At 46.5% G+C, this 27597-nt stretch overlaps 1 protein-coding gene across 2 annotated transcripts; it reads right to left on the reverse strand.

Annotated features, from left to right (window-relative positions):
• Positions 1–1272: 1272 nt before the first annotated feature.
• tmem168a (transmembrane protein 168a) lies at positions 1273–9771 on the reverse strand. 2 transcript variants are annotated; one of them, XM_088287826.1, is made up of 6 exons: positions 9703–9771; positions 8392–9289; positions 7617–7892; positions 6473–6615; positions 4313–4590; positions 1273–2825 (listed from the first exon to the last, which is right to left on the reverse strand). In XM_088287826.1, exons 2-6 carry the CDS (start codon positions 9223–9225, stop codon positions 2275–2277), a joined length of 2082 nt encoding a protein of 693 aa, XP_088143952.1. In that variant the 5' UTR covers positions 9226–9289; positions 9703–9771; the 3' UTR covers positions 1273–2274. The 2 variants fall into 2 exon arrangements, with proteins under 2 accessions (XP_088143952.1, XP_088143953.1); XM_088287827.1 differs by having other exon boundaries at positions 9598–9716.
• Between the last annotated feature and the right edge of the window lie 17826 nt (positions 9772–27597).

The following is a 27597-nucleotide window of genomic DNA, read 5'->3' on the forward strand; positions in this document are numbered from 1 at the left end:
TCCACTATTCCACAAATCTATCTCCAAATCGTCCGTTTAAGAAAGAAAAAGCCACAACGTTCACAGAAATATTTCAACAAACAAAATTCATACTAAATTGGAAACTGAGTGAAAATTAACTCGTGAAAATCAGACATTGCGTTTGAATTGCAATTGGCTTTGGAGCCAACCTCCCTGGATGTGGCCACAAGAAAAGGAAGATGGATGACAAACCAACCAGGGAACACATCCTCCTATCCATCCAACCCTTCGTGAGTGAAGGTAATAGCGTTGACATTTCATTGTTGGGGATAGTCGGAGCCTATTGGAATCAGTAATGCCCCCAAAACATAGAGACAAGGCAGTAATCGCTTCCTTCTGGCCTGAGAGGAGGCGGTAATAAAAAGAAATTCAGCATTTATCTTTATGTCCATTTCTACTACATTTAGCTTAGCTCATGTGTGAAAGTGATGGCAAAAAGGAGTAAAACACAAAAAGCCATCACGCTGAGCTCACTCCAGGTTCATTCATAGGCATTAAAAAGCAATTATCACCACACAACTGAGTCTTCCTTTAGCGAGTTCATACACCCTTTGCAATTTTAATGAATGGACCGGCGGTAATGCACCAAATTACTGGAGCAAAACTCGCAAGCGAGAATTGTGTTAAAGGGCATAAAATTGCCCTCCACCCTCGCTTTGCCTTCAGAGAAATGTTGGCTGTCAGATAAAAAAAAAAAAAAAAAGAGGGAACGGCTGTAAAAGCACATCTATTTCCTCAAACATCCGCAGTGAAGCGTTGCGTCACTTTGCCGCTATTGGAAGCTAACGCTGCGTGACAAGTGATTAGCCACACACGTCGCGTGCAGCAGTGTGTGTTTACATGCTTGGAGAATGTGCATGTGTGCGTGTGTGGGTGTGTGGGGGAGGGGGGGGGGGGGGGGGGTGGCCAGCCGCCTCTGACTCAGCACATCCTCATTGGGCCTCAAGAGGGGGACCGGCTCTTTTTATTACCTAATCCAGTTTGGGAGATGAATCTGGCCCGTAATCCAATATCGTGGTGAATGATTGTTGGCGTAGCCGCAGCTGTACGGCAACTATCGCCGGACTTTGCTGAGGCTGCAGCTTGCAGGGGATTGAAGGAAGAGCAGTCCCCTACCTTCAATTTTTTTATTTTTCCTTTTATTATTCGGAAAGAATATTTTTTTTTTAATTACCCAGGCTTTAAATGGTTTCCCTGCAATCGACGTGCAATTCCTTCCCAGACAAACCCACATTGGAACAACAACGAATATGAATCTTAAAATGACTTTATTAAGTTTTGTTCTGACAGCTCCACAAAGGCACATGGGGGACGGGGGGATTTGCATTATGAAAGACACCAATCACGGAAGAAGCATAATGCAGTAAAATTATCTACATTATATGCTTAACGGAATTTAAAATGACAACGATATAGAGGTTAGTTGTTTTTACATGAAATTATTAGTATTATAATAATTATGATTATTGTAGGCGGTATTAAAACCGCTAACAATAATCACGTAATGTGTCGGTTGCATTTCTCCCTTTTTGCGGTTGCTGGGTCGCCATGGTGGCAAGAAAATGAACATCTGAGCGTTTCGGATTGAAAGTGACAGCAAAGGACCCCATGCGCAACACTGAGTGTGTGTGTGTGTGTGTGTGTGTGTGTGTGTGTGTGTTTGTCGGCTAAATGGTTACATCACATCTTTCAAAGCGCACATCATTTTGTGCATTAGAGGCCACTCCCGTGGCTGTCACTTCTCAACGGTTGGAGTTTGCGAGGTGAAGTATAACGCAGAATCTAATTCATAAGTACAAATGAAAAAGCCACAAAGTGCAAAAGAGGAATAGTAAGGCACGATCATCAAAAACAACAGAAAAAAATAAGAAGCAGGAATATCAGCATTGTCTCACTAATGTTAATTGAGCTTGAGAAAAAAAAAAAAAAAACACAAAATGACATTTAGTCTAACAATCACTCGAAATTAAAGAGTTGGCCCAACTTTTTCCCCCCAAAATGGCTAACCCACAAAAGAACCCATTTTTTCGATATCTTAGTAAATTCTTTAAGGTTATGTAACTTTGGGTTGAATCAGTAACCCCAAAATTTGTCTTGGTGCCGTTTTTGGGTTATTTCTGAGCCAACAGTATTTTTTTGTTGTTTTTTTTTTTTTTTTTTAGAGTGATGTGACTGCATTATGTCCGGATTCAAATATCCGTGATTAAATGTGCTTAAATGTGCTCAACTAGTCCAAGTGTCCACGCGGCACATCTACGAGTGCACCAGTTTAAGGCCCTGCCCGGTGTCCAAAACGGCAGGAGGGAACCACGCCAGTTTGCACCTCCGGAAGCAGCGCAGACACACGCTGCAGAACCAAAAGAGGTTGAGGCCGCAGCACCAGTTGGAGAGGTGCACCATGGGATACGTCGCCTTGGGAAAGTGGGTCTTCCAATGCTTGGCCACGTCGCTGCCCGTGGGAAGGTGCAGCGTGTAGTCGCTCCAGCGTTTGGACAAGCCGTAGACGGCCGCCACGCCGCGTCCCTTCTCAGACCACTGCGTGTCGCCGTTCGGGTTACAGTTGAACTCCACCCACTCGGACGTGAAGTCCCCGAGTAAAGGGGCCTCACCGGCCTCCGGGTCGGGCCCGGCGGCGGACAACTCGACCGTTTGTACGGCTATGTAGACCCCGTCTGCCCTACGTACCTCTTTGATCCAGGGGAGGGAGTTTTCGGTGTCCAGGACCAGGATAAGTCGCGAGCAGTGGCCTGCGTTCTTCTCCTTCCACAATTCCAACAGCTGGGCAAGATGAAGACTCTCTCCGTCTATAAAACCAGAAGCGATCAATAAATCAAGTACAGTGTTGCCTGTTGTACCTGCTTTGGTTACCGGGATGCAGCACAACAGTAAGAGATTCAGTCAAATGGAATAAAAGATTTTTCAGAGGATAAAGAATATGCCAGTTAATATTGTTCCATATTGCTCTCAGGGTTCTAAATATCAATGGCAACCATGAGAAGGTCCACTATAGGTTAACGTTAAGATAGTGGGGCAATCTTAAGGTAATGATTGGTTGATTAATGAATCATTCTCGTTGATTTAAGTTTACTTTGACAGTAAAGTTCAAGAGAAACGTGGGCTTTTTGTTTCAAAGAATTATTGAAATGATGGACAGTCAATTGTTTTCTCTGCTCAGTGGCTATTAAAACTCATTTGCTGCTATTGATGGATATAAAAGCCAAAAAGTACGATCATTAAATTAATTACAATTATAAAATGTTTTCTATCCTCCAGAAATAGTGAGGATTAACTGTCGTGGTTCAAGGACATTACAGCATGACACTCTTGATGGACACCGCGTCTGTGCGTGGATCAAACCTGTCAACTTCCACTTGCCCGCCTGTCCGTCGAACCACAGCAGACGCGCAAACGGCACAAACATGGCCGGCTTTTAACAGAATGGGGGCGGCCAAAATGACAGATTAAAAGCACAGAGTGCAGAGCCGTGTTGCCCTGCCAACAAATGTGAAATCAGTTGCCTGAGTCAAGGGCATGATCTGCGGCGCCACGTAGGTAAATTCGAGCTCCAAGTGTTATTTCGGATGCTCACATAAAGCTTTCATGAGCATTATTTTTGTTCCGAGGCAATGTGTCAAGTTGTCACGGGTGCTGCAGCAAGAGCGTCCAAAACTTTCCCGGAATCCTTCGCTCGGCTTCCGTCCTTCACAGCCATTTTAACTCCTTTGGCTCACTTGTCTGGACTGTGACAAATCAGCCTGTGAATGACTGACGGAGGAGGGCGAGAATGCAAAGCGTAGTGGGATGCAAATGCCGTTTGCAGGTTGAAGGCAATCTCTGAATGTGTGTGTGTGTGTTTGGGGGGGATAAGTGGTTTATGTCGTTTTGCTTTCAGAAGAAATAAAGATGCTTAACGGTATTTCTAAATTGTGACGCTTTCGGTGTCTAGAACAGCATTAAAAAAATACAACCTAGGAAAATAATGACATATCGCAATACTGAAATTTTGCTTTACGAAACCCAAGACCAGTGGGGCTCTCCGTTCCCTAATTGCGTGGATAACAGCGAATGAGTTCCGGTTGGATTCAAAACGTCTTTGCTATTGACAGCACTAAAAGCAATGCAAGTTAAGGTAGGCCATTTTAAAGTCAAAAGAAAAATGTTTCTGTAGTTAGAAGTGGAGGTTTTGAATCCAATTTTAACATGAAAATAAGTTGCAGCAGCCAAACTACGAAAAATAAAAGTGCGACTACCCAGATTCGTCAGGTCGATGTGAAAATGTGATGCGTCTCACCAGCTAGCGCCCAGGCTCCACTTTCTTTGCGCGTGTGCCCACTGTAGAAGATCAGGTAGGTGTCGTGGCGCGGCCCGTCCGCCGTCCGCAACTCCAGGAAGTTGCACAGCTTGGCATGCAGCGTATCCAGGCTGACGCCGCCGGCCGAGTAGTCGCAACCGAACGTCTGGATCATGTGGTGCGAGAAGAGCCGCTGCACATTGTTCAGCATGCCCGTAGAGCGAAGGTTCAACTGCTGGGCCTGCTCCGGGGGCAGCAAAATGGGCTGGCCATCGGCTCTAAACCGGGGAGAGTCGATAGCGTCAAAACACTGAAGTGGCTTCGGCGATGGGGTGGGCAAAGTGCATAGCAGAGTCGGGAATGAAAGCAAAGGCTGAGGCGAGCAGGTTGAAAAGCAAAGTCGAGGGCAAAGTAATTTTCTGGAAAAATGTGTGTGTGTTTGTGTGTGGATGGAAGCAGCATAAGTAACACTGAGGGGCAACACACACACACAACGTCAAGGCTGGCTGCAAATCACACGGCCATACATTCCCCTTCAATTTGTTGGCTTGATGTTATTCATGGCCAAGCGGATGGAAGTGATGCCTCAGGCCTTCACTCCAGACATCTGCATAACGAGGTTTTATCATTCCTTCAACATCACCTTTACAAGGACAGGTGAAAGTTGGCTTTGCAGGATATGGCCTCACAGGAATATTCTTTCATTGACAACTACAACTATGTTAAGACATGTTGGCATGCCGCTGGGACGAAGGACACAAAGTCAGACAAACACATTTGTAAGATCAAACAAATCCAATATACAACCTTATCTACCAATGCCTTCAATGGTTGACCCCATCCCTGGTCCCTTGCTCTAATATGGCGCAACTGCAGAATGGGATGTGGAGGCACCCTTTTGGATGTGCATCGTATATTAAGGAATGCTTGTTTGTTGAGGTCAATTTTTCAAAATCCTTGCTGTGCTCCTCTTACAGAAGCTCAGTCTGGCATTGTTTTTTTTATTTCCCTCCCGTTGTGTTACGCTTTTCATATGCGAAACGGGGCACTGTAAAAGGCGACCTGGCGGACTATCGTTCCCCCCGTTGGTCATTGTTTGTTCCATTTCGTTGCGCCCTGTGGTAGAGTGACAATAAAGCTATTTGAATTTCGACGGACTATGGAAATTTCTGTCACTAGATGTTCAGTTGTGTAGAAACTGAAGGCAGAGGGCTCACTGATATTGATGGCCCATACAAAGACAACGCCTTACACACACACACACCCATGCACACACACGCACACACACCCACTGGTTTTAATAAGAAAAATGACATGCTTCATTCTCGCACAGCGTCTTGGCAAGCTCATCTAATCTTTTCAGATCTCATGGCACCCAGGGGAGGAAAGGCTCGCAGTTTGAGATTCACGCTGCATCTTCCTGTCTCTCTTTCATCCTCGCTCTGAACCCCTCCCTTCTGTCAAAATGCCGTCCCTCCTCGCTACTCCCTCACTTGCTTGCTTTACAGCCTATCCTTGTGTTTCCTCCCCACAGTCGCACCCTCCTGTGTTGTTTTATTCCGGCCTCCCCTTCTCACCCCTTTTGCTGAAATCTCCCTGTGGGGCTCTTGTCATTGTGGCAACATGATCCGCGGCCATCAAAAAGCCGATTACACACCACCGCATTCTCATCATGCCCTCAGTCGTCCCCCGCGGGCCCGGCCGTGAGCAGCCTCGAATACAAAGACGCGGCGACGACGGGACGGGAGTTCGACGGGAAAGGTTCCACGCGGAGGAGGCACGTCACCTGACCGAGCATCACTTCTTTGGTGACAATCATTTCGATATGACGGCGAGCTGCCACGCCTTAGGCCAGGGAGGAGATCATCAAAACTAACTGGCCTATTAAAAAAAAAAAAGGTGGCAGGCCATCTGAGAGCAAACTGGGGGAGGCGTTGGGAGTGGCGGCGGCTAATGGCTAACCGCTGCAGTACTAAGTATGCTGCACGGGGGGGGGTACCAGAACAATCCCTTTAGGGGCCGAACATTAGCGGCATGTTTATGCATCGTTATTGGCCTATTTATCCAGTTGGTTTTGCGTTAACTGAGAGGGGAGTTGAGATGAGAGATCATATTTACAACAATCCTGTGAAATGCTTCAAAAAAAAAAAATAATCCCACCTGCAGTACATGGTGGGGACGACCAGGGCGTAGCCAACGCAGGTTCCCCCGAGACAGCTGCCCAGCTCATGGAACAGCCCGTGGGCCAACGACTCCAGAGGGAGCACGATCAACAGCGCGCTGAGGAAGAAACCGTTGGCCGGCTGCAACGAGAGAGGACAGCACCGCAAAGTCACTTCCTTCCATTTGTCACTTGCGCTTTGTGCAGAAGCAATCACGGGCGCTTAATTGGTGGTGACAGCCTGCGAGATAGTTACGCAACATGGGACCGACTGCAGGATCATGCTAGAAGACACATAATGTCTCAACGCGATTAAACATCCAAAACTAAGTGCTTTCAGAAATGGAAATGAAAAAGTAAAGACAAACACAAACTTTGGACTTGTTACACTATAAATGAAATCAATTTCATGAGTCACTGGCACGCAGTCTCATTTAGCATTCTCAAGCAGACGTGTTGCTTTCACCACTTGCCCGTTCAAGTTTCTGAGAATGCTAATCAATTCCTAAAAGTGGAATTGGAAAAAACAATAAATGTCTATACCAGTGACTCCCAAACACTGAGCATCGGGGATTATTCAATTTCACTCAATTGGTCTTATTTGCTACAAATCATGTTCAATGACATATAGAGACAGTCACATAAATAAAATGCTCAACTTCCTGTTCAGCTAACCAGGTCGTGATTTCACACTGAACTCATGTCCTTTTCCATAAAGGGTTACGCAGCAACACCCCGGTTGCCAGCGTGCCCATATTTGGAAGGGCTGACATAGCTGCTGACCAGGAAGTAAACAAAGAGACTTTTGCCAGTAGTTTAGATACGAAGTAGACAGATTTTGTAAAAGAAAACCGTGACTTTGCAGAGGAGGAGGATGGGGGGGGTGAGTGGTGCATCCTTTACTAATGGCGCAGTGGGAGCCAAGACCGCCTCGAGCTTTGATTCAGGCTGAGCGGTGTGTTCTTAAACAAGTTACTGTAAGTCATTGCGCACACTTATTCCTTCATTGTCGTCATGCCGTTATCGCTGAATAAGTGGACCAAAATGGCACTAAATCACTCCACAAGGTGCTCTCCTTTCAAAGCCGTGACGTCGCAACGCTAAAGTTGACAATGAAAGTTGCGAGTTTGTTGTGTCTCCTACCTGCCAGGACACAGCACCCAGAATGAGCGTGGACAGCAGGCTGAAGAGCGCCAGCCGCTCTGAAATGAGGCAAAAGTGTCGGATGCCCCTGGAGGCCATGACCTGCTCCAAGCTGCGGCTGCTGGAGCGCTGCGCCCGCCAGGCTCGCTGGCACTCGCTCAGCTTGCTATGGAAGCCCCAGACCGTTATGAGGAGGATGACATGGCAGATGGACCAGAAGAGGCCAAAGAGGCAGAAGCCCGGGATCACCAAGTACCACAGTTCCAAGTGGCCGAGCTGTGGGACAGAAAAAAAGTCGGCAATGTGCTCTGCATGCTTGGTTATTTTTTTATTTTATTTTTTTTTAAGCACCAGCCCATGTGGATTTTGCAGCTTAGTTTTTTTAAGTGTATGCCAAAGCAACAGGTGGCGTTAAAGGGAGCATGAGCTTGACACACAGGGTTGTGGAACCTTTCTCCTACCAGCGGCCATTTCAAAGTCCTCAAAAGCCCATTCCATGAATCTATGGAAAAAATATGATGCTCTAATGGTGTCTTTGATCCTGTTCCTCGAGGGTCAGTTTCCTTCAGTTTTCCTTCTCTTCCTGCTGCAGCACACCTGATTCTAATGATCAGATTCTGCAGAGCTTGCTCTTATCTGATCAATTGAACCAGGTGTGTTGCAACAAGACAAGAGAGGGGGAAACATCCAGGAACGTAACCCATGAAATAAAATTGGAGAGAGCTGACTTGCCCACCTCCATTAGACTAAGAAATGGGTGAAAATTCGGTCGTACCTTAAAAGCAGCCATGATGATGAAGGTCAGCTCCAGCAAGCTCAGTGGCAGGAGGGACAGCCGCCTCCACATGTTCCCCAAATTGAGCACGGGCATCCAGCGCTCCGTGGCGCCCAGTCCGCTGAAGTACACGTCCAAAACGGGCTCGCACAGCAGCCTGCCCAAGTAGCACCCTAACGCAAAGGGGTTGGCGGCGATGCCCAAGGCTTGGAAAAACACCAGCGAGGTGACCAGAGAGAAGCTGACCAGGTTGGGCAAAGCCAAAAGGGACTTCATTCTCAAGTCCACGATGAGAGCACCCAGCGCCACCACAAGGCCAACGATGGCCACTGACTTGTTGAGAAGCATGGTGGTGCTGGCGATGGCAAACCCGAGTAGCTCGAGGAACTCGGTGGACTTCAGCAAAACGGGTTTGTAGCGGATAGAGCGGCATATTCGCTCTGTGGCCGCCCATACTGCCTTCATGAGCACGCTTGCCAAGAGGAGATAGTTCGCAACCACCTCCTTGACGTTGGAATCCAAGGCAGGACTGTTGAGGAAGCACAGGAGACCCAGCAGGAAGCCGAACCACAGATGGAACAGGCTCAGGCTCGCTTGCTCCATGCCAAAGTAATAGTGGAGGATGCTCGCAATGCCGAGGACGAAAAGACCAAGGATGAAGATGACGAGGATCATTGGCTCGCTTGTCAACTCCCAGCGCAAGTACATTCCGACGCACACCGCCACCATGAGGTTCAGGCTTGACAGGTAACCGAGGCAACGTATTGATGTAATCATGTCCACCTCCTTGGGCCCCTCGGCCATCAGTTCTTCTTCGTCTTCGTCGTGTGCCATGGCTGACGGTTTGAATAGACAAGCAAGTCTTGTGTGTAGTAAAATTTAAGATGAAAATCACCCCCTGTGAACAAATAAAACGCATGTGATATTTTGTAAACTCATGCTCATGTTCATAGTCATAATAGTAGTTAATCGTCATAGTAGACAATATGCAGCGACATGATTTGCAACCAGTGCTGAAACTAAAGCAACGTGACAAGCACATCAAACCGTAAAAAAGGACAGTCGATGTGGAAAAGTTAGCCAATTAGATGGCCAGCGTGCAGCTGACACTTTTCTGGCGATGTGGCAGTTGATCAGGGAAGCTGAATGCTAACTAACATTAGCATAAGCGATGTTTTGCCGATCATCGAGTGCTAACTCACTCACTGCAGACAGAGGGAGAAGGAGCTTTCGGAAGCACGACGGAGCAAAATGCTTAAACTATTCAGAGTTAACTATTATAGGATATTTATCGTTCAAATGAACGCTTACATGTTGGGGAGTAGTTTCAAGCAGCTGTACTTCCGGATTCTAAACTACAGCAAGTAGCGAGGGTAAAAGATTAATCGAATCGCTTTTCGTTTTCGTCCATTCTGGACCAAATTGTATTTGAAAATTATTGGAAAATAACAATAAACAACTTATTTGTAACGCAGGAATATAAATTCACTAAAGTTGCTAAACTATTATAATTTACTGGTTCTTATTAAATTATATACTTTCGGCCCATTTCTGATTTTATATATATATATATTGATAGAGCAAACCTCATTTGAATTTACCAAGACACAGTGCCTCAAATTATTTTGTATTGTACCATGTTGTATTAATCATCAAAACACTGACCTAAATTTACAACCTCATTTCAAAGAAGTTTCAATTGTGTCAATTTTACTCAAGATGGCTGGAGAAAAATCTGAAATTTCTTTATAAAGATAAGGCACTCCTGGTCAAAGGGGGGGGAAAGTCATTAGGGCTCCTGCACATCCTAATTCATCATCTCCATTCATATCTGGTTGAGTAACAAGATCGCTAACACGATGAAGGAGTCATCACATTTATCCAATTAGACCCTTAATGTGACATCTCTGAATAATTAACCCATATGGCGCGAAATCATTTGTTGCGTGTATTTGTGTGTGTGTGTGTGTGTGTGTGTGTGTGTGTGTGTGAGTTGAATACAGACGTACACTTTTCAAAGTGAAAGGATCATCTTGGTTCCTTATCCGAGCTTGTAAAAATGATGTGTTGCTTTTTCCACTGAAGGTTAAAGTGCTGAAGGATCTCAGAGGGAGAGAGATTTGAGCGATTTTAGAGAGGTTGCATGAGGATATAGGAGTGAAAGCGCACGAGGGAGAGAGAGAGAGAGCATGGATGGAGGATGTGGTGGGAAAAAAAGAATAGAGACAGGTTCACCTGAATTATGCAGAAGGTACCTTCATTCTAATGTCAGACATTCCTCCACCAGCCCTTGCATGTGCCTCACTACACAAACCAGTGGCACAGACACAAACACGGACTAAGGCTGACCCGACACACTATATTGTCGAGTCAGAACTTTGCCAAGTGCGATTGTAATTCAGAAATGTCGAGCTTAAATAAAGAGTGAATTGAGAATTTGGGCATGAAGGACACTGGAGGTGAAACGATTTGATATGCTTCAAAAAGCTGGTTAAAAACTGCATTGTGGGAGAAAACAAACGAAAGAATCTAGTTGCAGTCTTGGAAATGGTGATCCTGGAAAACTCAGTCTTTGAAAATTTCTGTCTCGGCTCTTTGCTAAAAGCATCCCCAACTGTATGTAATCGTCAAACACACGAAAACAAATGACCAAATACCTTCTATTCTGGGTGACTTGATTCATCACAGCGTGTAAACACGCAAGACGTAAAGACACGAAGCACTTGTCATGGCCACGCCGAGTTTGGGTTAGAGGAAATGAGACAGAACTAATTATACATGAAAGAGTCATTTGTAGGCAGCAGATAGAAAAAGCGGCGCTTCACTGGCGAACTGCAAAAAAAAAAATTCCGTATCATCTGGCGGGTGATTGGCTGTACCTCGGTGGCCTTCTTCACATGCCGCCGACAGCACGGCGGCCATCAGGCGGCCAGGAGAGGTCTTTCCAATCACTGGTCTCATCTTCACAGAAGGCAGTCTGAGAGGATGTTACAAGGGGAAGATGATGAAGTCAGAATCAAAAGAGAAAATGCTTTTGGTTTGAATGGGAGGAAAAAAACAGCGGATAAGACTCTTGACTTTTATTTGTCTCACAGGAGGAGAATAAAAGAGATGCTGGAAGCAAGAGAATGAGAATTCCAAAGATAAGAAACGTCTCAAATCACCTTCATCCCCCAGTAGGAAATTGGTGCCACCTTTTTTTTTTTTTTTACTGGAAAGAAGATTCATGTGACGTTGCAACGTCGATTCATTTAGTACAGTTTTGCAATCGAGCGAGATTCGACACACAGTCCGGATTTTGCGGCTTCCAATGGCCTCTCTACTTTGGCTTCCTCACATGTGAGGCCAATCGAAGACTGGTTCCAAGTTCTATGTATCTTCCTCCCAGTTCTGAGATTCAGGTTTGAACTTTGGCACAGGCTTGTGTTCCGTGTCTAAGTTCCAGTTCTCCACGACCGAACGGAGGACAAGCAGGATAGAAATGCTATCCAGTGTTGTTGTTGAGAGATCTGCACTGCATCATTTTTTTTTTCACGGAGCTCAATACGGTAACCATAATATTGATTTATTGTGCAAGAACTGCTTTTCATTGGACTTTTGGATTAGCTCTTCCATGACCTTGAATTTATGAAGCAGACGGACTTCTTGATGATGAACTTCAATAGTGCTGACAGGAGGAAAATTCCCGTCCAAATAATTAATTTGTTTGCGCCCCCCGCGTGAAATGCCGTACACCCACTTAAAGCCAACGGTGCGGCGCCACCTAATGGCCGTTCGTCCTGCGATCACGCGTGCCGACGATGGCAGCATAGTTCATGAATTAAACGCACCGTTTCACAAACGAGCGATTTGAATCCCGTCGGCGTCGAAAACCTCGATGAGCTCATCTCGTAATTGGCCGGGATTAGTCAGCGTTTTGTCAAAGTGCGAATGCCGCCTGCTTGCGTTCAGCATCCCATCGCCAGATGGGTGAGAGATAAAGATTTGGCCACTTGATTTCCCGGCGCTCTGTTCTGCTGCGCTATACATGCGCCGGCTCACGGAGGGAAAATATGGATGCTTGCTGTGCTTTCTCAGGTTTGACAAATCAGCATCTGTTGGGCTGTCTGCGAGCCAAAACCTCTCCAAGTGTCCATCGATAATAGAGAGAGGACACATGGAAGTGCTGAGATGCTCTTTAATTGGGAGCTCTCAGGTGCAGAATTAAAATGGGAGAGACGGAAATGAGTCTGACAGTCAGTCAAAATGAAAAACTATCTTTGGCTTCGGAAATAGCCGCCCTCATTAGTTTTCTCCGACTCGGTCTTTATCAGCAGTCTGTAACAATGAGTTTTTTGTGGAGTCTGTTGCTCTTGTAGCCTGGCTCTGGATATTGTGGAGTGCATTGCTTGCAAGACATGTTTGTGGAGTATCTTGCGATTGATCAACGTGCAGCCGTCGCTTTCCGTCGGCGTAGTTTGACAATCCATAAAAATGCAATTCATTCTTCTTCTTTCAAATGTACACGGCTCAAATCAAATAATGCTGCCGCCAATCCGTAAACTAGCAAACCTGGAACCCGTGACGGAGGAGAGTTTATTCTGTTCTTTCGTCGAGGTCGGCGTCCTCTACGTTACCTTTTCAGGGTTAAGGCCAACCACTATTTTCACGCAATAGCCAACAGCCCTTGCAGTTGTCGTGATACAAACCTCAAGAGGAAATTCTGTTCATCTGATGGTCCAAGGTGTGAGCAACAAGAAGGCGGTGACTCATGATCAGAAGCCGAGGGCTGACTAAGTGTGGCCGGCCACACAGGCAGGATCCACGTCGGTGTGCAGAAGGTGGCGTCGAAGCCAAAGGAAGCCACTGGAACGTAGTCCGTTGGATGAACAAGTGCCGATTAAAATGATCCAAAGGATTTGGACACAGGCTGTCTCTCCCAACGGGGGCACATTCTAGCCGTGACTTGCTGTGTGATTTAACGTGCGCACGGCTTCTGCGCGCGAGCCGATGATTCACCATTTTGATATCACCGTCACACTCTTCCAACGTGCCGATCACTTCTCTTTTTCCTTGTCACTTGGTCTCCCACTTGCCCCGGCAAATCGTTTGCTCGCAATTGCGTTCGGCCTCGCTTTACTCTTCATTGTTAGTGCGGCGCATGCAGAATACTCATGCAATGTCAAGGTAGGGGAGTTCAGTCAGCACTTTCATGCGTCATTAGAGCACAGATAAAAGCACAGACGACGCCTGATTGGCCACCGAGTGTCTTTTAGAAGACATTTGCTTCAATATCATTTTACTATACGTGGTTGTGCGTAAGGGCTCCAGTATGACTTGTCCATAAAAACACGACGTGTTGCTCTTATGAAACTAAATTAATTTCTGTACACATTTCATGAGTGGAGCCATGTTGTTTCATGGATGAGAGGCGGATGACTGAATTTGACAGGCAGGCAAACAGGCGGCCACCCTATTGCTGAGGAACTTTAATTGGTGTGATCTAACTTATATCGTGTTTGTTTTCATGGCATCATGTATTTATTAGTGAGTCTTTGACGTGTAACGTGAAGGTCAATCTTGTCTAACCCTTCTCTCAGAATGAGCTTGTGGTTTTTTATCGCGATCCATTTTGTGCAGTCCTCCCACCCTCATTGACCAGGCCTAATATTCAACTCCGTGTCGCATTGCAGGCAATAAAAACACGCAGGGAGAGGAGTCCTATCGAGAAATATCAAGTCAGTATTTTTGATAAAAATAACAGTAAAAAGGCTCAAGTCTCGTCTTCCCCGGCAAAAAAGATTTTAGAGTAATGCAATCGTCTCCGATGAAAATGTGCAGAAGTCAATTTAGCTTTAAGACATTTAGCCTCTCATTCGAAACAATTCTTGGGAGGAATTGAAGCTATTTGGCGTCTATATCTGCTCATTATGTTGGTCGTTGATACCACTTGGCTGAATTGTTGAAGCCACTGCATATGTTTATGCGGGCCCATTGAAAGCAATAAGACACTGCGGCGTAAACAACATTTTCCAATTAACTTAATCTGAAAGGCCCCCTTCGGAATAAGCAATGAAGACAAGCGTTGTGGTTTTAGGAGCATGTACAGTACAGCATACATTTTAATGGACACGAGATGTTCTCTTCTCTTTTGTCGACTAAAATACTTGGCTTTTATGGCTTGGAAAAGAATGACAATTGGCTTAAAGGTGCAACAGCCACGTCAAAGATCCCCATGGGGTAAATGGCGCTTTGAGTTCTCTTGTCGCTTTGTGCACATTCTTTCATCAAAAGCGTTTTAATAATAATAATGCCTTTATTAGTCCCACAATGGGGAAATTCGAGATTCAAACCCAGGCCTCCTGGGGAGACTGGGTCCTGAACGCGGCGCCTTAGACCACTCGGCCATCCTGGCAGCCACGAGATTCGAACCCAGGCCTCCTGGGGAGACTGGGTCCGGAACGCGGCGCCTTAGACCACTCGGCCATCGTGGCAGCCAAATTAAGATTCGAACCCAGGCCTCCTGGGGAGACTGGGTCCTGAACGCGGCGCCTTAGACCACTCGGCCATCCTGGAAGGTATCTCTTTGTATTTAATTCATGGAAATATGTTTTCCAACATGCGGAGTCCCCCAGGGCTCCATTGTTAGCACCCTGTTTCTCTCTAAGAGGAAGGTATTAGACAAATTAGTTGCAAACGATGTTGTACTCAAGAATATCTCAGTCGAAGAGCAATGAACCACAAGAAATGACTTGACAATGTGCCAGCAACAAGATAAATCAACCTCTCGCCGTCCTTTTTAATTGGATTTTCCCACCTCTTTTGTTTGGGACTTTAGCCATGAGATTGATTCTCCCTGCAGCTGTGTCATTTTCTCCCTCTGAAAAAAAATAAGATAAAAATAACAAGTAGATTTGTCGCCTCTCTGTTATATTACACTTTTTCAAATAACCTTTCGAGCAAGCAGAGGCTAATCATTTTGGTATTAGTCCAAAAACTCATGGAGTCGTTTATCATAAATGTCAGAACACCCGCATCAAATCCAAAAGACATTTTTCCTCCGTCTTCACCATCCAGGTTGGGGCTCCTCCTCATGTCCCCTCCGCTGCCTCAAGGCTGCTGTTTTGATAACGACATTTCCATGGCTAATGTACTCTGGTCATGACTCACCCACAGATAGATTGGCCAAATGCACTTTTTCTTTCCCCGCAGTGCCCCACTTCCCAGTAAAGAGCTGTCCGAGACTGTTCAACTATGCTCGTTCTTGTGGTATAATGTTGAAATGAGATCATTTAGATGCCGGAGAGCAGGGCAGACGCTGGCAAGTCTCACTCCTAATTTACGACGCAGGAGTTTGCATATGTGGCGATTAAATGCGGCAGAGTTTCAAAAGGCGGCCGATGCAGAGCTTGTTTGAACGCACGTAAAAGGCGGACACTTTGATCCCAAGTGGACATTTCTGCACAAAAGCAACAACAAGGAGCGTCTGCTTTTGACGACAATATACCGGCTTGCGCTTTAGCTGGGCAGATATGCTCGCCGTCCGTCGTAAACAACCCGCGTGCGGCGTGAATGGCAAATGCTGCACGTCAGCTACAATGCAGAAGCGATTGCTCATCAATCAATATGAAGTGGAGGCTATTATAAGTCCCGGCCACCGTTAGCCGTGTATATTAAGTGTTCCATTTCACAGTGAGAAAAAATAAGGGGGGGATACATTGACGGATGAGCTGTAAGTGAATCCAAATAATGCAATTCGCATTTTTACGGAGTTTTTGCGCCCACAAAAGTCTAACGTAGGTGCAGCGTGGGCTGCAGTACCTCGGTCATGCTCGATATACGCTGAAGGCCAATCCTTTTTTTTGTCACTCGGAGAAAGCGCATATATCTCGTAGCAAACAGACGACATAGCGGCGCGCATCGGCCGTTTTGTTCCGGGAACACGCGTGGTAGTATTGCGCAAGATATGCTTAGAGACAAAAGCAATGTGTCACAGCCTGTTGACTCCGATAAGCATGTTGAGGTGGAGACCCTTTGAGAGCAGCCCGGAACATAATGGATGCCTGGATTGTGCGCTACAACTATGTCAAGTCTTGTTATCGACACCAACAATGGCAAAGAAATATGCTGAAAAAAGGAATAAAAAAAAAAAACCAACAACGCGAGCATGAGCGATTTCAACTCAAGTAAATAAAAGCCAATCAAAAATGCAGGAAAGCGCTTTTCTTTGGATTTCTGTTTGATGAGCCATCCAAGCACATCGTCACTGGAACCAATTGGACCTGCGCATCCGTCTGATGGCTTTTGGAATTCGCTGGAATGTTGTTGTTGTTGCCTCGCCGTCTTTGGAATGTGTATACCGCGCACTTTGTGAGCAAACGAGTCTTGCTCAAAGGAAAGAATGAAACTTTGGCGCCACTTTGAAGTTATTGCACCTGTCTGTGTGCGTGTTTCCATATTTGACCTCCGTCTCTTTTGAACCCTCCTCTCTAATTGGCTCTGGCTTTCAGAACCCAATGCGCAATAATTACATCGATGATTTATGGGTCAAACAAAGCCCGTCGTGTGACACGGTACCTGCGGGAAGTGTGGGGAGTCGCAAAAAGGATGACTTTGTGACAATTTCTCCATGAATCAACTTTCCCGCTCTGGCTGCACCTGTCACAGCAGAGAAGCAGTGCTACCTCCCACCGGGCTCCGGGGAGAGAGCGTCGCAGCAGATGGGTAGGCCGATACAGGAGGGATCCGCTTCGCCCGATTGCTTTCTATATGCGGGCGGAATATAGGTCAGTAACACATTTGCTCTCTTTTATAACGTGGCGCATTTGTGCCAAATGAGCGACTCCCACTCGCTTGTCACGAGCGCTTTGTTGCCCCTGTGATGAATCAGAAACAGATTAGAACAGGAGGATTGTAACGTGGCTGCGTCTTCTCTCGGTGAGAAGGAGAAGACTTGCGGACAGCGGAAGAAGGAAGGTGATGGAGGGAAAAGAAGGCCACGGCCGAGGGCTGCATTGCTCGAGACAATCACAAGTATCACCGAAATCTACCTTTGTGCATTTCACTAAGATTGATGAACTACGCCCTTTGACCTCAGCGAGATTTTACCGGTTGCAACCAAGAGACCACCCGTTTTACTCGCATGGAAGTCAGGATTGTTGCTCTACACCCGCGCAGGCTTTTATTTTTCTTTCCATCCCTGCTCCTGCGCCTCTTCCGCCGCACGGTAGCCGATGGTGACGAATACCTCAGCTTGCATGTATATTTAATACAGAGCACTGATCCAGTTATGGGATGACTATTCATAACGCTTGAATGTTTTGGGAGTCATTCCCTGAGTGTTCATGTCTCCGACCGCTCCCGTTCACCCCTCGTGTGGTTTACTTCGACATGTCTTTAGTCTCTGGCGTAGTTATGATTGAATCTCCTGAAATCTGCCTGGCAACAAGAAGCCCGGGGAAAAAATGATGCAAAACCTAAACTGTCATATGGGATTCTGTTGCTCTTGTTGCTGTTGATTTAAAAATGACAAAATATAAAATGGATAATAAGAGACTATAAATTGTGGGGATTTAGCTAAACCCAAGTGGTTGGTGGTCAGTCCTATAAAAACACTGGTGGCCCCCTCTAAGCTACCCGCTAACCTCACAATCGTATCTCACTTTGTTTCTTGCTCCCAGCCGACACAAATACAGAGCTTGGAAAATGAACTGCCGCCTTGGCCACCGATGGACATTAATAATTCATTGGGGAGCCGGTGCGGCGCGAGAGTGGAAATTAAACATCGGTTTTAGCCTGTGCATGCAAGGCGCTGGAGTCTGCCATGCACGGCCAAACCTCAGAGTCTATTTTTTCATTACGACAGCAAGGCATCTTCTCCCCGCAGTTATTTGTTAGCGAGGAGCTGATTTCCGAGTGACAGATTATCTTCAATGAGGTTTTGTGGTCTGGAGAAGAATATTTTTCATGCCTGGAAAGCAAATCCCCCACCAGTTAATTCACGTATGCCTTTGCAGCTTTCATTTCTTTTTTTTTTCATTCAACTTTCTTGAAAGAAAACAATATCACGCAAAGGATGGGAGTTGGCCGTTGGAGGGGTTGGAAGCAGAGTGTCGCCTGACAGAGGCAGAATCACCGAGAGCCAAAATACACCGGAGGGCGCTTTGCTCGGCCTGGACTCCGATCCAGCCTGACTGGCATGATCGAGAAAGCTTCAGGTGAGATGCTGTGAAGCTGATCGAATTTCAGCCGTGTGACTCCATCGCAAACCTCGAACGCCCAACGGAGATTGCCAAATGAGTTTTGGCGTCGCTGCCAGTCCGCTTTTCCGTTGCGGCATCATCGGGACGGCAAACGCTCGTGACGTGCCGCCGCCACAGGAAGAGCTAAATTAATCATGGGTGGGAAATTCACACCTCCTGTCAAGTCTTTCCTGTCTTTGGACAAAAACTAGGAGAGACACGCAAGACTGGCCGCCGCCCTTCGGCCCGGCATGACACGCGATGCAAATTGACAGTTGGGGCGCATATAATAGACTTAATGATGAAATGCTAACGGTATTTTGAGCTGGTGTCGCTCCTCCTGACGGGCTCCGAGGAGACGGCGCCAAAGCGGTGACCTTCAGGTGTGAATGATGATATTTACAGGGACGAGTCGCTCCTTGTCCCTACCCCCGGCTAGAGCAAATTTTACAAGACGGAGGGGAAACTCACTGACGGGGGCTTGTCAGAGGACTGACAAAACGAGGCGGATCCAGACTTGGAGATAAAACCTCTCGTGTAATCCACTTTTCTGGCGGCCAGCCGTCACATGGTGATTGTTCATGACCCCCAAGCATGGAGCCCATGTATCATCATTCATCAGACATTCTGCTCAACTTTCTGCAGATCTGCTGCGAGGGGAGGGTGGCGATTGGGGAGGGGGCTTTCATTCTTTCAGAAGACGGATTGCCAAACTGCGGTGCACAAACCCGTCGGGCTACGATATAATGAGAAAAATAATAGCCCGCACGGCGTGAATGTTTTGGGATTTTGTCGAAATTGGAATGGTGAGAATCGGTCGGGAAAGATGGAAGGAGAGACGCCTTAAATAAGTGAGGGGAATAAAATCGACCAAAGTGTCGAATAATAATAATCCAGCTGGTGCCCACGGGCAACGTGTCGGTGACTTTCAGCGGAGACTAAATTAAGACCCCGCATTCATCCTTTTCCCCCCGCCCATCATACTTTGTGTAAGTGTGCAATCACATCGGCGTGTGGGTGGCGGCTGATGAGGAAAGCAAACGGGCGTGCAGGGGGCCGTGTTTAGCACACATGACTCATGATAAATTCAAAAGACAAGCTCCTCTTTTTGATTTAATGTTGCCGAAACGTACAGTGAAGCCTCCATAAGCACTGAATATTTCACGGCGCTTAAATGGCTTTTTGCCGGCAATTTTAATTGACTTTTGCATTCACAAAGCACAAAAGCCTATTAGGATTCCGTTCTGCATTGGACGGAAATCCATTAAAGTTAACAAGGACTCGTAACCTTCATGCTTTCTTATGTCGGATAGCTTCTTGTTTATTCCGCCGCTCTTTGGCCTCGGCCTCCGCTGTCAACTGCGCGCTGCATCATGCGTGCTTGCTAGCGATTCATAATTCATTTTTTGGGGGGGAAAGCAGGTGTCTGGCCTTGCGACTGGCTCCGCCTTCCCCACATGGTGGTGTCCAGACAAACCTACAAAAATCCCATATGTCATTGAAACTAGGGCAGCGACACAATATGCAAATTTGGAGTCACAAACTTTTCTTTTTGGCGAGGGTGGGGGGGGGGTAAATTAGTAGCAAGCAAAGTTGTTGGAACATCTTTCATTGAGAATTCGAACAAAGTTCAATTCAGCATCCAGCGAGTGGTGCTCAAGCACCCTTTGGTCGTCCATCAAAATTTTTGAAAATAAAAATGAATCAAGTCCGAGTGAAATGAATGCAACTTTTTTTTTCCTTAATTTTGGGTTGACAAATTTGGGAGGCCTCTCGCCATTCGACTGTCGGATTATGTTCCGCCATTTCTATGACCGGAGTGAAACCATTTCCTTGTTTTAACTGGCGCTTCAATTACAAAAAATGATTGTGCTGTTCTTGGAGTGTGTGCTGCTTATTCCAGTCACTTGTTTTTGAAACTTGTCACTTTCTTACCTCAAGCCGACACATATTGTTCACACAACAGATTGTTATGTGCGATTGTGAACTCGTAGGTGGGCAAAACCAAACATATGAAGGGAGAGTTGCTGACACAACTGTGAAACAAATACGCCTGTAGTGTACGTGTTTGTTTACATCGCCAGCTTGATTGATTTCAGTCGCTTTAGCCTTTCTAGTTTGCAAATTGAGCAACACTGCAGGTGTGATGGAGTGCCGTGAAGAAGCATTTTGGATTGATGAAGCGGCCTTCTTTTCGATCATCTTTGCGCTTTGGGCTGTTGACTGACAGCCAACATGAAAAAAGAAGACAAAGCCACAGGTGACAAATGTGTGTTATTCTGGGCCGTCTTCTCCGAATCCATTTGAGTGGCGCCCACTCGAGACATCGGTAGCCAGCGCTCATTCCGTTTAGCCGCCATGGATGGCGGCCATGACGAGAGGCAAATAGATGGTAAACCAAAGGCCGGCTTAGGAAGGAGGACTGACGGAACAAATGAGAAGGTAGAGTGGGAAAAAGAAAATTTTACGGGATGCTCGCGACGATTTGGAGTTCCAAGTTACTTTGCTGGCTGGCGTCCAGCGAGTGGTGTGACTCACTTCTTGTCCAAAGTCAGCTGGGAAAGGCTCAAGATCATTTGCGACCCTCATGAGGATCACACTTTAATATTTTTACAAAGACCCACATCGCCTTGACATACCCAAGCAGACTTCCTTGGGGATTGTCTAAATTGTTGCTTGTGAACCAAAACTGAATCTCACTTTGGCGGGAAGCCTTGCGGGATCCTCGTGTCGCTGTTTTTTCATCCTCTTTTTTTTTTTTTTTTTTTGCTTTCCTCCGAGATTAAAGACAAACTCTTTTCCTTAAGAAATAATTTCTCCATTGCAAATTCCATCTGGTATTCTAACTGCATGCTTTTTTTTTTGTTGCCGTCTGAACACACTGAAACAGTTTTCTCAGCCAGAGCTGCTCCGCCGACCAAGAGATTTTCCGGCATTAGCCGCGTTCCCTTGTGGTGCTCTGCTTTAATCTGCCTTTGGCTGCCTGTCTCTACAAGCTCAGGTAGCATCGGATCAAATGAGAGGAATGAATCCAGTGAATGTTTCCAAGCGCCACAAACAGAGAGAGTCCAAAAATTCCTTGCCAGTGTGGAGAATTTGGATCCCCTTGTTCGTCCTTTCAAGGGACCTGGATCGGACATGACGTCCACTTCTTTTAGTCTCCTTAAGCGCAGCCATCCTCCTTTCTTTTTTTTTTTTCTTCCAAGCGCTCTGATTCTTTTCCACTTGACTGCCCGCGTCGCATGGGATTATGGCCTCATGCATCCGTTGACGTTTTTGTCGTGGGAAGACACTCGAAAATGAAGCTCGGTGCTTTTGTACATTGTTCTTGCTCGAGCGCCGGGTCGCACACTTGCAGGACTGTGGCGCACTCATTAGCCGCAGACATTCCTTTTTACATCATTTAAAAGCTCTCAGAGTGAAACAAGAGGCGCCGTGCACTTGCAAAAATATCATGGCTGCATTCCCATTGCAGCCGCTGCCGTGCTTTGCGGGAGAACGAGGTGGGGGCGTGTTGGCCAACTGAATACTTCATCAGGCTTTCTCCCGACAACACAAGCCCAGGTTTTCCGTCTCAGCTGGCATCACACACACATACAGCCAACTGCAAGTGCAGAGACGCGCCAAACTGGAGGGGAGACAAACATTGCATGTGGACTGCAGGTTGAATGTCAGAAAAGCTTAAATTGGAATAACATGCAAACAACTGAATCGAAAGCACGATAAGATGTTGCGGCCCCACGTTTCTGCGTTAGTCTCCAGCTTCATCCTGATTCCACCTTAAAGAATTCACACCCCCTGACTTTTGAGTCCTCAAAGAACTTTAACATGTACAGTATGTCTTCCAAGGTATTTCAAACTTGACACCAGATTTGAAGCTGGCACCATCCGAGAGTGTTTCACTTCAGTACTTCATGTTCCGCATAAACTCCCGTTTTGCTTCCGTGCTGCAGCCTGTCCCAGTCATCGATTGGCGGCGTACGGCTAATTAGCTCGGATCTTATCGCTGCGACTCGCTTATCTGCCTCCAAATAACACGACGGGATTGCCGCCGCCTGTTAAATCCGATCGCCCCCAGAGCTGCTTATTTAGGCGTCGCTGCGGCATCCGTTCCCATCGTCAACGTCTAACCGCAACATTTTGTCTCGTTCGGTGGCTCTGTGGTATTAAGTTACCGGAACTCGACGTATGCTGTCGAAGACGAACGGGAGAAGGCTGAGCCCCGAGCTTGTACGGGCCGGTCGTCCAATAAAAAAATGAACTTACGTCGGGACGCCGCTGCTGACGACCGCCTGATCTTATTTCCCAAGACGCACACTTATTGATTGCCTTCCGCGTGCCAGCGCTGGAAAAACATTTTCACATGCACTTTTGCGGCGACACGGATGGAATAATGTGCCACGGACATTGACATTCAGGTGCGCCGCGGGCCACGACCGCCAAATTGGCCGGGGCATCACCGACGCGGGTCAATGAACAAAATCAATGGCCTCCACGATGAGAAACAAGAGGAGGAAGCATTTTTTGGCACCCCTAAATTCATAACTTCTTAACTTTATGAAAAGCATCCCCTCCTCTCTGGCATTTCTCGCTCCAAGCCGTGGACACAACAGTCTTATCTCGCGCTGCCTTGCTGTCAGCGAGAGTGCTCTATTTTGGGCTTTATCTCCAACGCGAGCCGGAGCGGAGCTGTGGGTCTTGAAGCCGAGCCGGTGCTGCGGCAGATAAGACGGGGACACTGTAACCTGCGTGTCTGCGGTCAGGGTGGGAACAGACGGGGGCCTCCGCTTGGCTATCAAACGGCTTCCACTTTGCGGCCGACGGATGGGACGGGGGAAAGGCTTCAAAACGTCAATAAGGGCGCAAGTTTGTTTGTAGAATCGACTTGAGTTCTGTGATATGCGAGGGCAAAGGGTTCAACACAATCACAGATGGGTGGGGGTGCGGGGGGGGGGGGGTCTTCAGGCTGTCTGTCTGTCTTGCAGAGTATATAGAATCAATTTAATTCAACCGTGTCGAGCAAACATCAAATATTTGCTATTTTTGATGACCCAAGCATGAAAAAAATGAAAGAGTATTTTGTACCGGTCCTCGTTTCTTTGTCTGGCTCATTTAATTCATTCGGGCCTATAAAAACTGAGAATATTCTCCGTTTGTTGGCGTACAAGTTAGCAGTTTGCAAACGCTCGTCATGCAAAACAATCCCGTTTTTTTTTTTTAACCCGTCAACCGAGGAACCCGCCACACTGACCTCTTTTGTTTTCCGCGCATAAAAGCGATACCGTCGTGCATTTCCCCACAGAGTTTTGCGCAGGCTTTGAAGATAAAAATATTTCACATTTCTGAAAAAAAAAATGGCAGCTTCATCAAACTGCCTTTCTGGCTGTTGCTAGGCAACAACACGAGCAAAGAGCGCCATTGCCCCTATTTGCCTCAGTTAACTTTCAAACAAAAAACAGGAAGAAAATGTTCCTCAAGTGAATAGCGTGGAAATGCGACTAATTTAACTCAAGCGAGAACTCCAACTTCCCATCAGAAGGCCAGCCACCTCTCCGATCGGGCACAATGAGAACTTATCAGCCTGTAATCATATCAGTGACACGCCGTCGCCTTTAGCAACCGAGCAACGGAGAGCACCATAAACACACCGTGTTCCCTCCGCTGTTTTACGAACTGTTCCCAAACGGATTTCATGCACATGAACCACCTCATTACGGAATTTGTAGGCAGGATCTAACAGGCGAGCGTCAGGATGGAACAGCTGTGTTCATCTGGAAGGCTTCCATGCACACCATCGACGATGTCATACGTATGGCCTCGCAAAACGACGGGAAACCGGTGGCGATCAATAGTCATGTGATCGGGAATGGGGCCACTCTTACAAATGACAAAAGTGAAAGACAACAGCGGGGACATCCGTAAAGGCAAAAAGAGGAAGCCAAAATCCTCCGTCAGAAATAGCGTGCTTCTCTTCATTTAAATAACAAACCACTTCAGAAAGTGTGCACAATTTTTAGGTCAGGAGGCTGCGGCCCGCCGCGGATGGAATACTAAGCGGGTCATTGGCTATGCGTGCACAACTCCGGAAGCACTTGGCGAGCCATAAATGCTTAATTACAGAGCAGCGATGTGATTGTTTTAAAGATGCATTCGCTCCATGCTAAGTATGCTTCGTGACCAAGGATGCACGGAAACCACTTTTCAGTCTGTTAATTGTGACTAACAACTTTTCCATTTATGTTTGGGAACAAGCACGGGAGTGTGTGATGCAAAATTGATTCTCTCTTGTTTGCATCATTCGTCAGGCTAATCAAAACCTGCACACACACACATATTTCTATACATATATATAAAGCCATTCCCCCTTGAATGAAAACTGAAAATAGAACTCATCAATCACCAGTGCCATCAATGCTCGCTGTCACTGATTGATTGATTGGTTTATAAATGCAAAAAAAACAAACAAAAAAACACATTTGCATCCCGCCACTTTACGTTCGCCAGCCCCACTTTTTCACAATCCATGCGAGGAATTTCGGAAACAGCGCATCAATCCGTTCCCTGCCATTAACAGTCACGAACCATTCATTATACGGCGCGGAAGGGAGCACGCGTTTTCTTCTGTTCTCGGGGCACAAACAGCAGCGAGGAGCAGCAGGAGAGGAGGCCTGACTCACAAGAATGAGATGTTTCCAAAAATAAATGAGATCGGTTGGGAGTGCTGAATAAGCTGGAACAAGAAACAAGTGGCTTAACCCGCCAACCTCGACCCCCCCCCCCTCTCGGATTCATCCAAACAAGTCGAATTAGCGTGAACAAACCACCCGTAACGATGCGAATAGGGCATAAAGAATCAAGTCCTGACGCAATCATAAGTCAACAAGAGCGGGAAGGGGACGACAAGGGGATTTCTTGCGCCAGCCCCGGTCGCTTCCGCGTTGTAAATAAGCTCCGTCATGAAGGCTACACGTTTGAAACTTTTCCATCCGTGACAGATTGCCCTCCGCAAATGAGAGCGTGCTGCAGTATCATGCTTCCAAAGCCCCGTCCCATCGACGCCCCCACCCCCCCTCCCCTTATAAAACAGATAGCACCTTTTGAATATTTGATCATGTTGGGAAAATGTTTGTACGTGCCACTTTGAGTCTGCAAACTTTAAGAGCGCTGCAAGCCTCTGCAGAACAGTGCAAGGTTTAGGGGGGGGGGCACAAAATCTATTTTCTTGCATGGCATCGCACGAGACTTCAGCTCTGTGAGCATGTGAACAGAGGTGACAAACTCATTTGCATTGATGACCACATCGTAATTTAGCAGCAAGCAGCTAAATGAGAGCTTTCATGCGTAAAAAGTGACCATTCAAACAAAATGTCGACAGTTCGTGTTGTGTTGGTTTAATTTGAGATTTTAGCGGCGCTCGTATGTTTCTGGCGTTTGTTTCGGTTCCCAGCATGCATCGCACCATTCAATGCAGATTTTTCTGGGATGGATTCACCTTTGGATGCTCCACTGTATTTTTGTCTGCGTCATCTCAACACTGCCGGGATTGGTGCTGCTACCTAAATCCCAGATTAGAGATGACAAAAAAAAAAAATCATCCATCCGCAGCATTGATTGTGCATCGGGACCTGCGGGTATCATGGCATACTTTAATCTAGCATGGGTAATCCTCGTTGGTTGCGGTGGGGGCGGAGGGTTGGGATTATGCCTCAGCAGTTGTGTCTCCTCACGTATTCCAATTTTGGCATACATGTGCTTAAGTAGTCGCCGGGCCACCAATCACATTTGATCCCCAACGCCATCACTTATCCGGAGACTTAGCAGCATCAAGGACGTGTTTACTCCCCAGCCAGCACTGTGAGAATTTGCCACAACCTGTGTGCATTTCTGCAGCTATATCCGCCACCGTGCCCTTTCATTCTGTTGCCATAAAAACTAGAAAAAAAAAAATAAAACGCGCCGTCCTCTAAGATTGGTACAAAGCTACTGCACCAACTGTCCAAACAAAGCATCGCCGTTCCTCTGCGCTGAGAGAAAGAAGCAAACATGAGACTTCATCCCAAGCCTGCAACATTTTGCAAACGGCTGTTTGGATGAGCGGGAATTTTGTACAGTAAAGCCAGCCGTTATTTTTTTTTCAAATGGCATCCAAAATCAATGACATTTGTTCCGACAGTGTCGTGAAACGCAAAGGCCTCTTCACGCAACAGACGATGCGGTGGACTTGCATACGTTTGTTTTGGTTACCACGGCAACACCAGTGGGAAAACAACACAAATACGAATTGTTTAAGTTCCGTTTCCGACCAGACGGAAGCAAGATCGTCGCAAGTTACATGACATTGCGTCAACAAAGATCATCACAGTCCTCCAGGAACTAGTCCGAGCTGCTAGTATCTTTTTGAGCAACACCCGTTGAATCATTTAAAAGGCGGCGATTCTTTTCTATTAGCAGCAGAGCGGCCAGTCTGCATCATTGGTATTCCAAAGATGGTTCCGTCTGTAATCGCTTGTCTGACAATAAATGATGCAGCGTTTTTTTCTTCTTCTCCTTCTTTGTTCCCCAGATGCAATCAAACCCCCAAATGATCATTACAATTCTTTTTTTTTTTATTGGACCTTCTGTCGTTGTGCATCTTTGGCTAATGTGATGCGTTTCTTCATTATCGTGGCTGCATATGAGCAGACAAAGAGTTTGCTGTCGGACACATGTTCACATTCTGCACACGGCGAGCATGAGAAAACAGCGAGTATATGTACAGCATGTCGCCAAATGTGAAAGCCGTGCCCTGAGGATGTTGAAAAGCATGTTGTACTTGAATGGCGGCCTTATGCAATCCAAACAAATACGCAAAAAAGCTGTTCTTTATCTGCTCCGCACTCCAGGCAGACTTTCCACACAAAGCACAACTGCCCTTTTAATTAAGTGCACAAAAAGCGATTCGACGCTACCCGGTCAACAAATGCTATTAGCTTAAATTATACACGAT

The sequence above is a fragment of the Idiotropiscis lumnitzeri genome, chromosome 2 (genome assembly GCF_059441095.1).
Source record: "Idiotropiscis lumnitzeri isolate Australia: NSW breed Sydney's pygmy pipehorse chromosome 2, RoL_Ilum_1.0, whole genome shotgun sequence".
In the NCBI taxonomy this organism is placed as follows: domain Eukaryota; kingdom Metazoa; phylum Chordata; class Actinopteri; order Syngnathiformes; family Syngnathidae; genus Idiotropiscis; species Idiotropiscis lumnitzeri.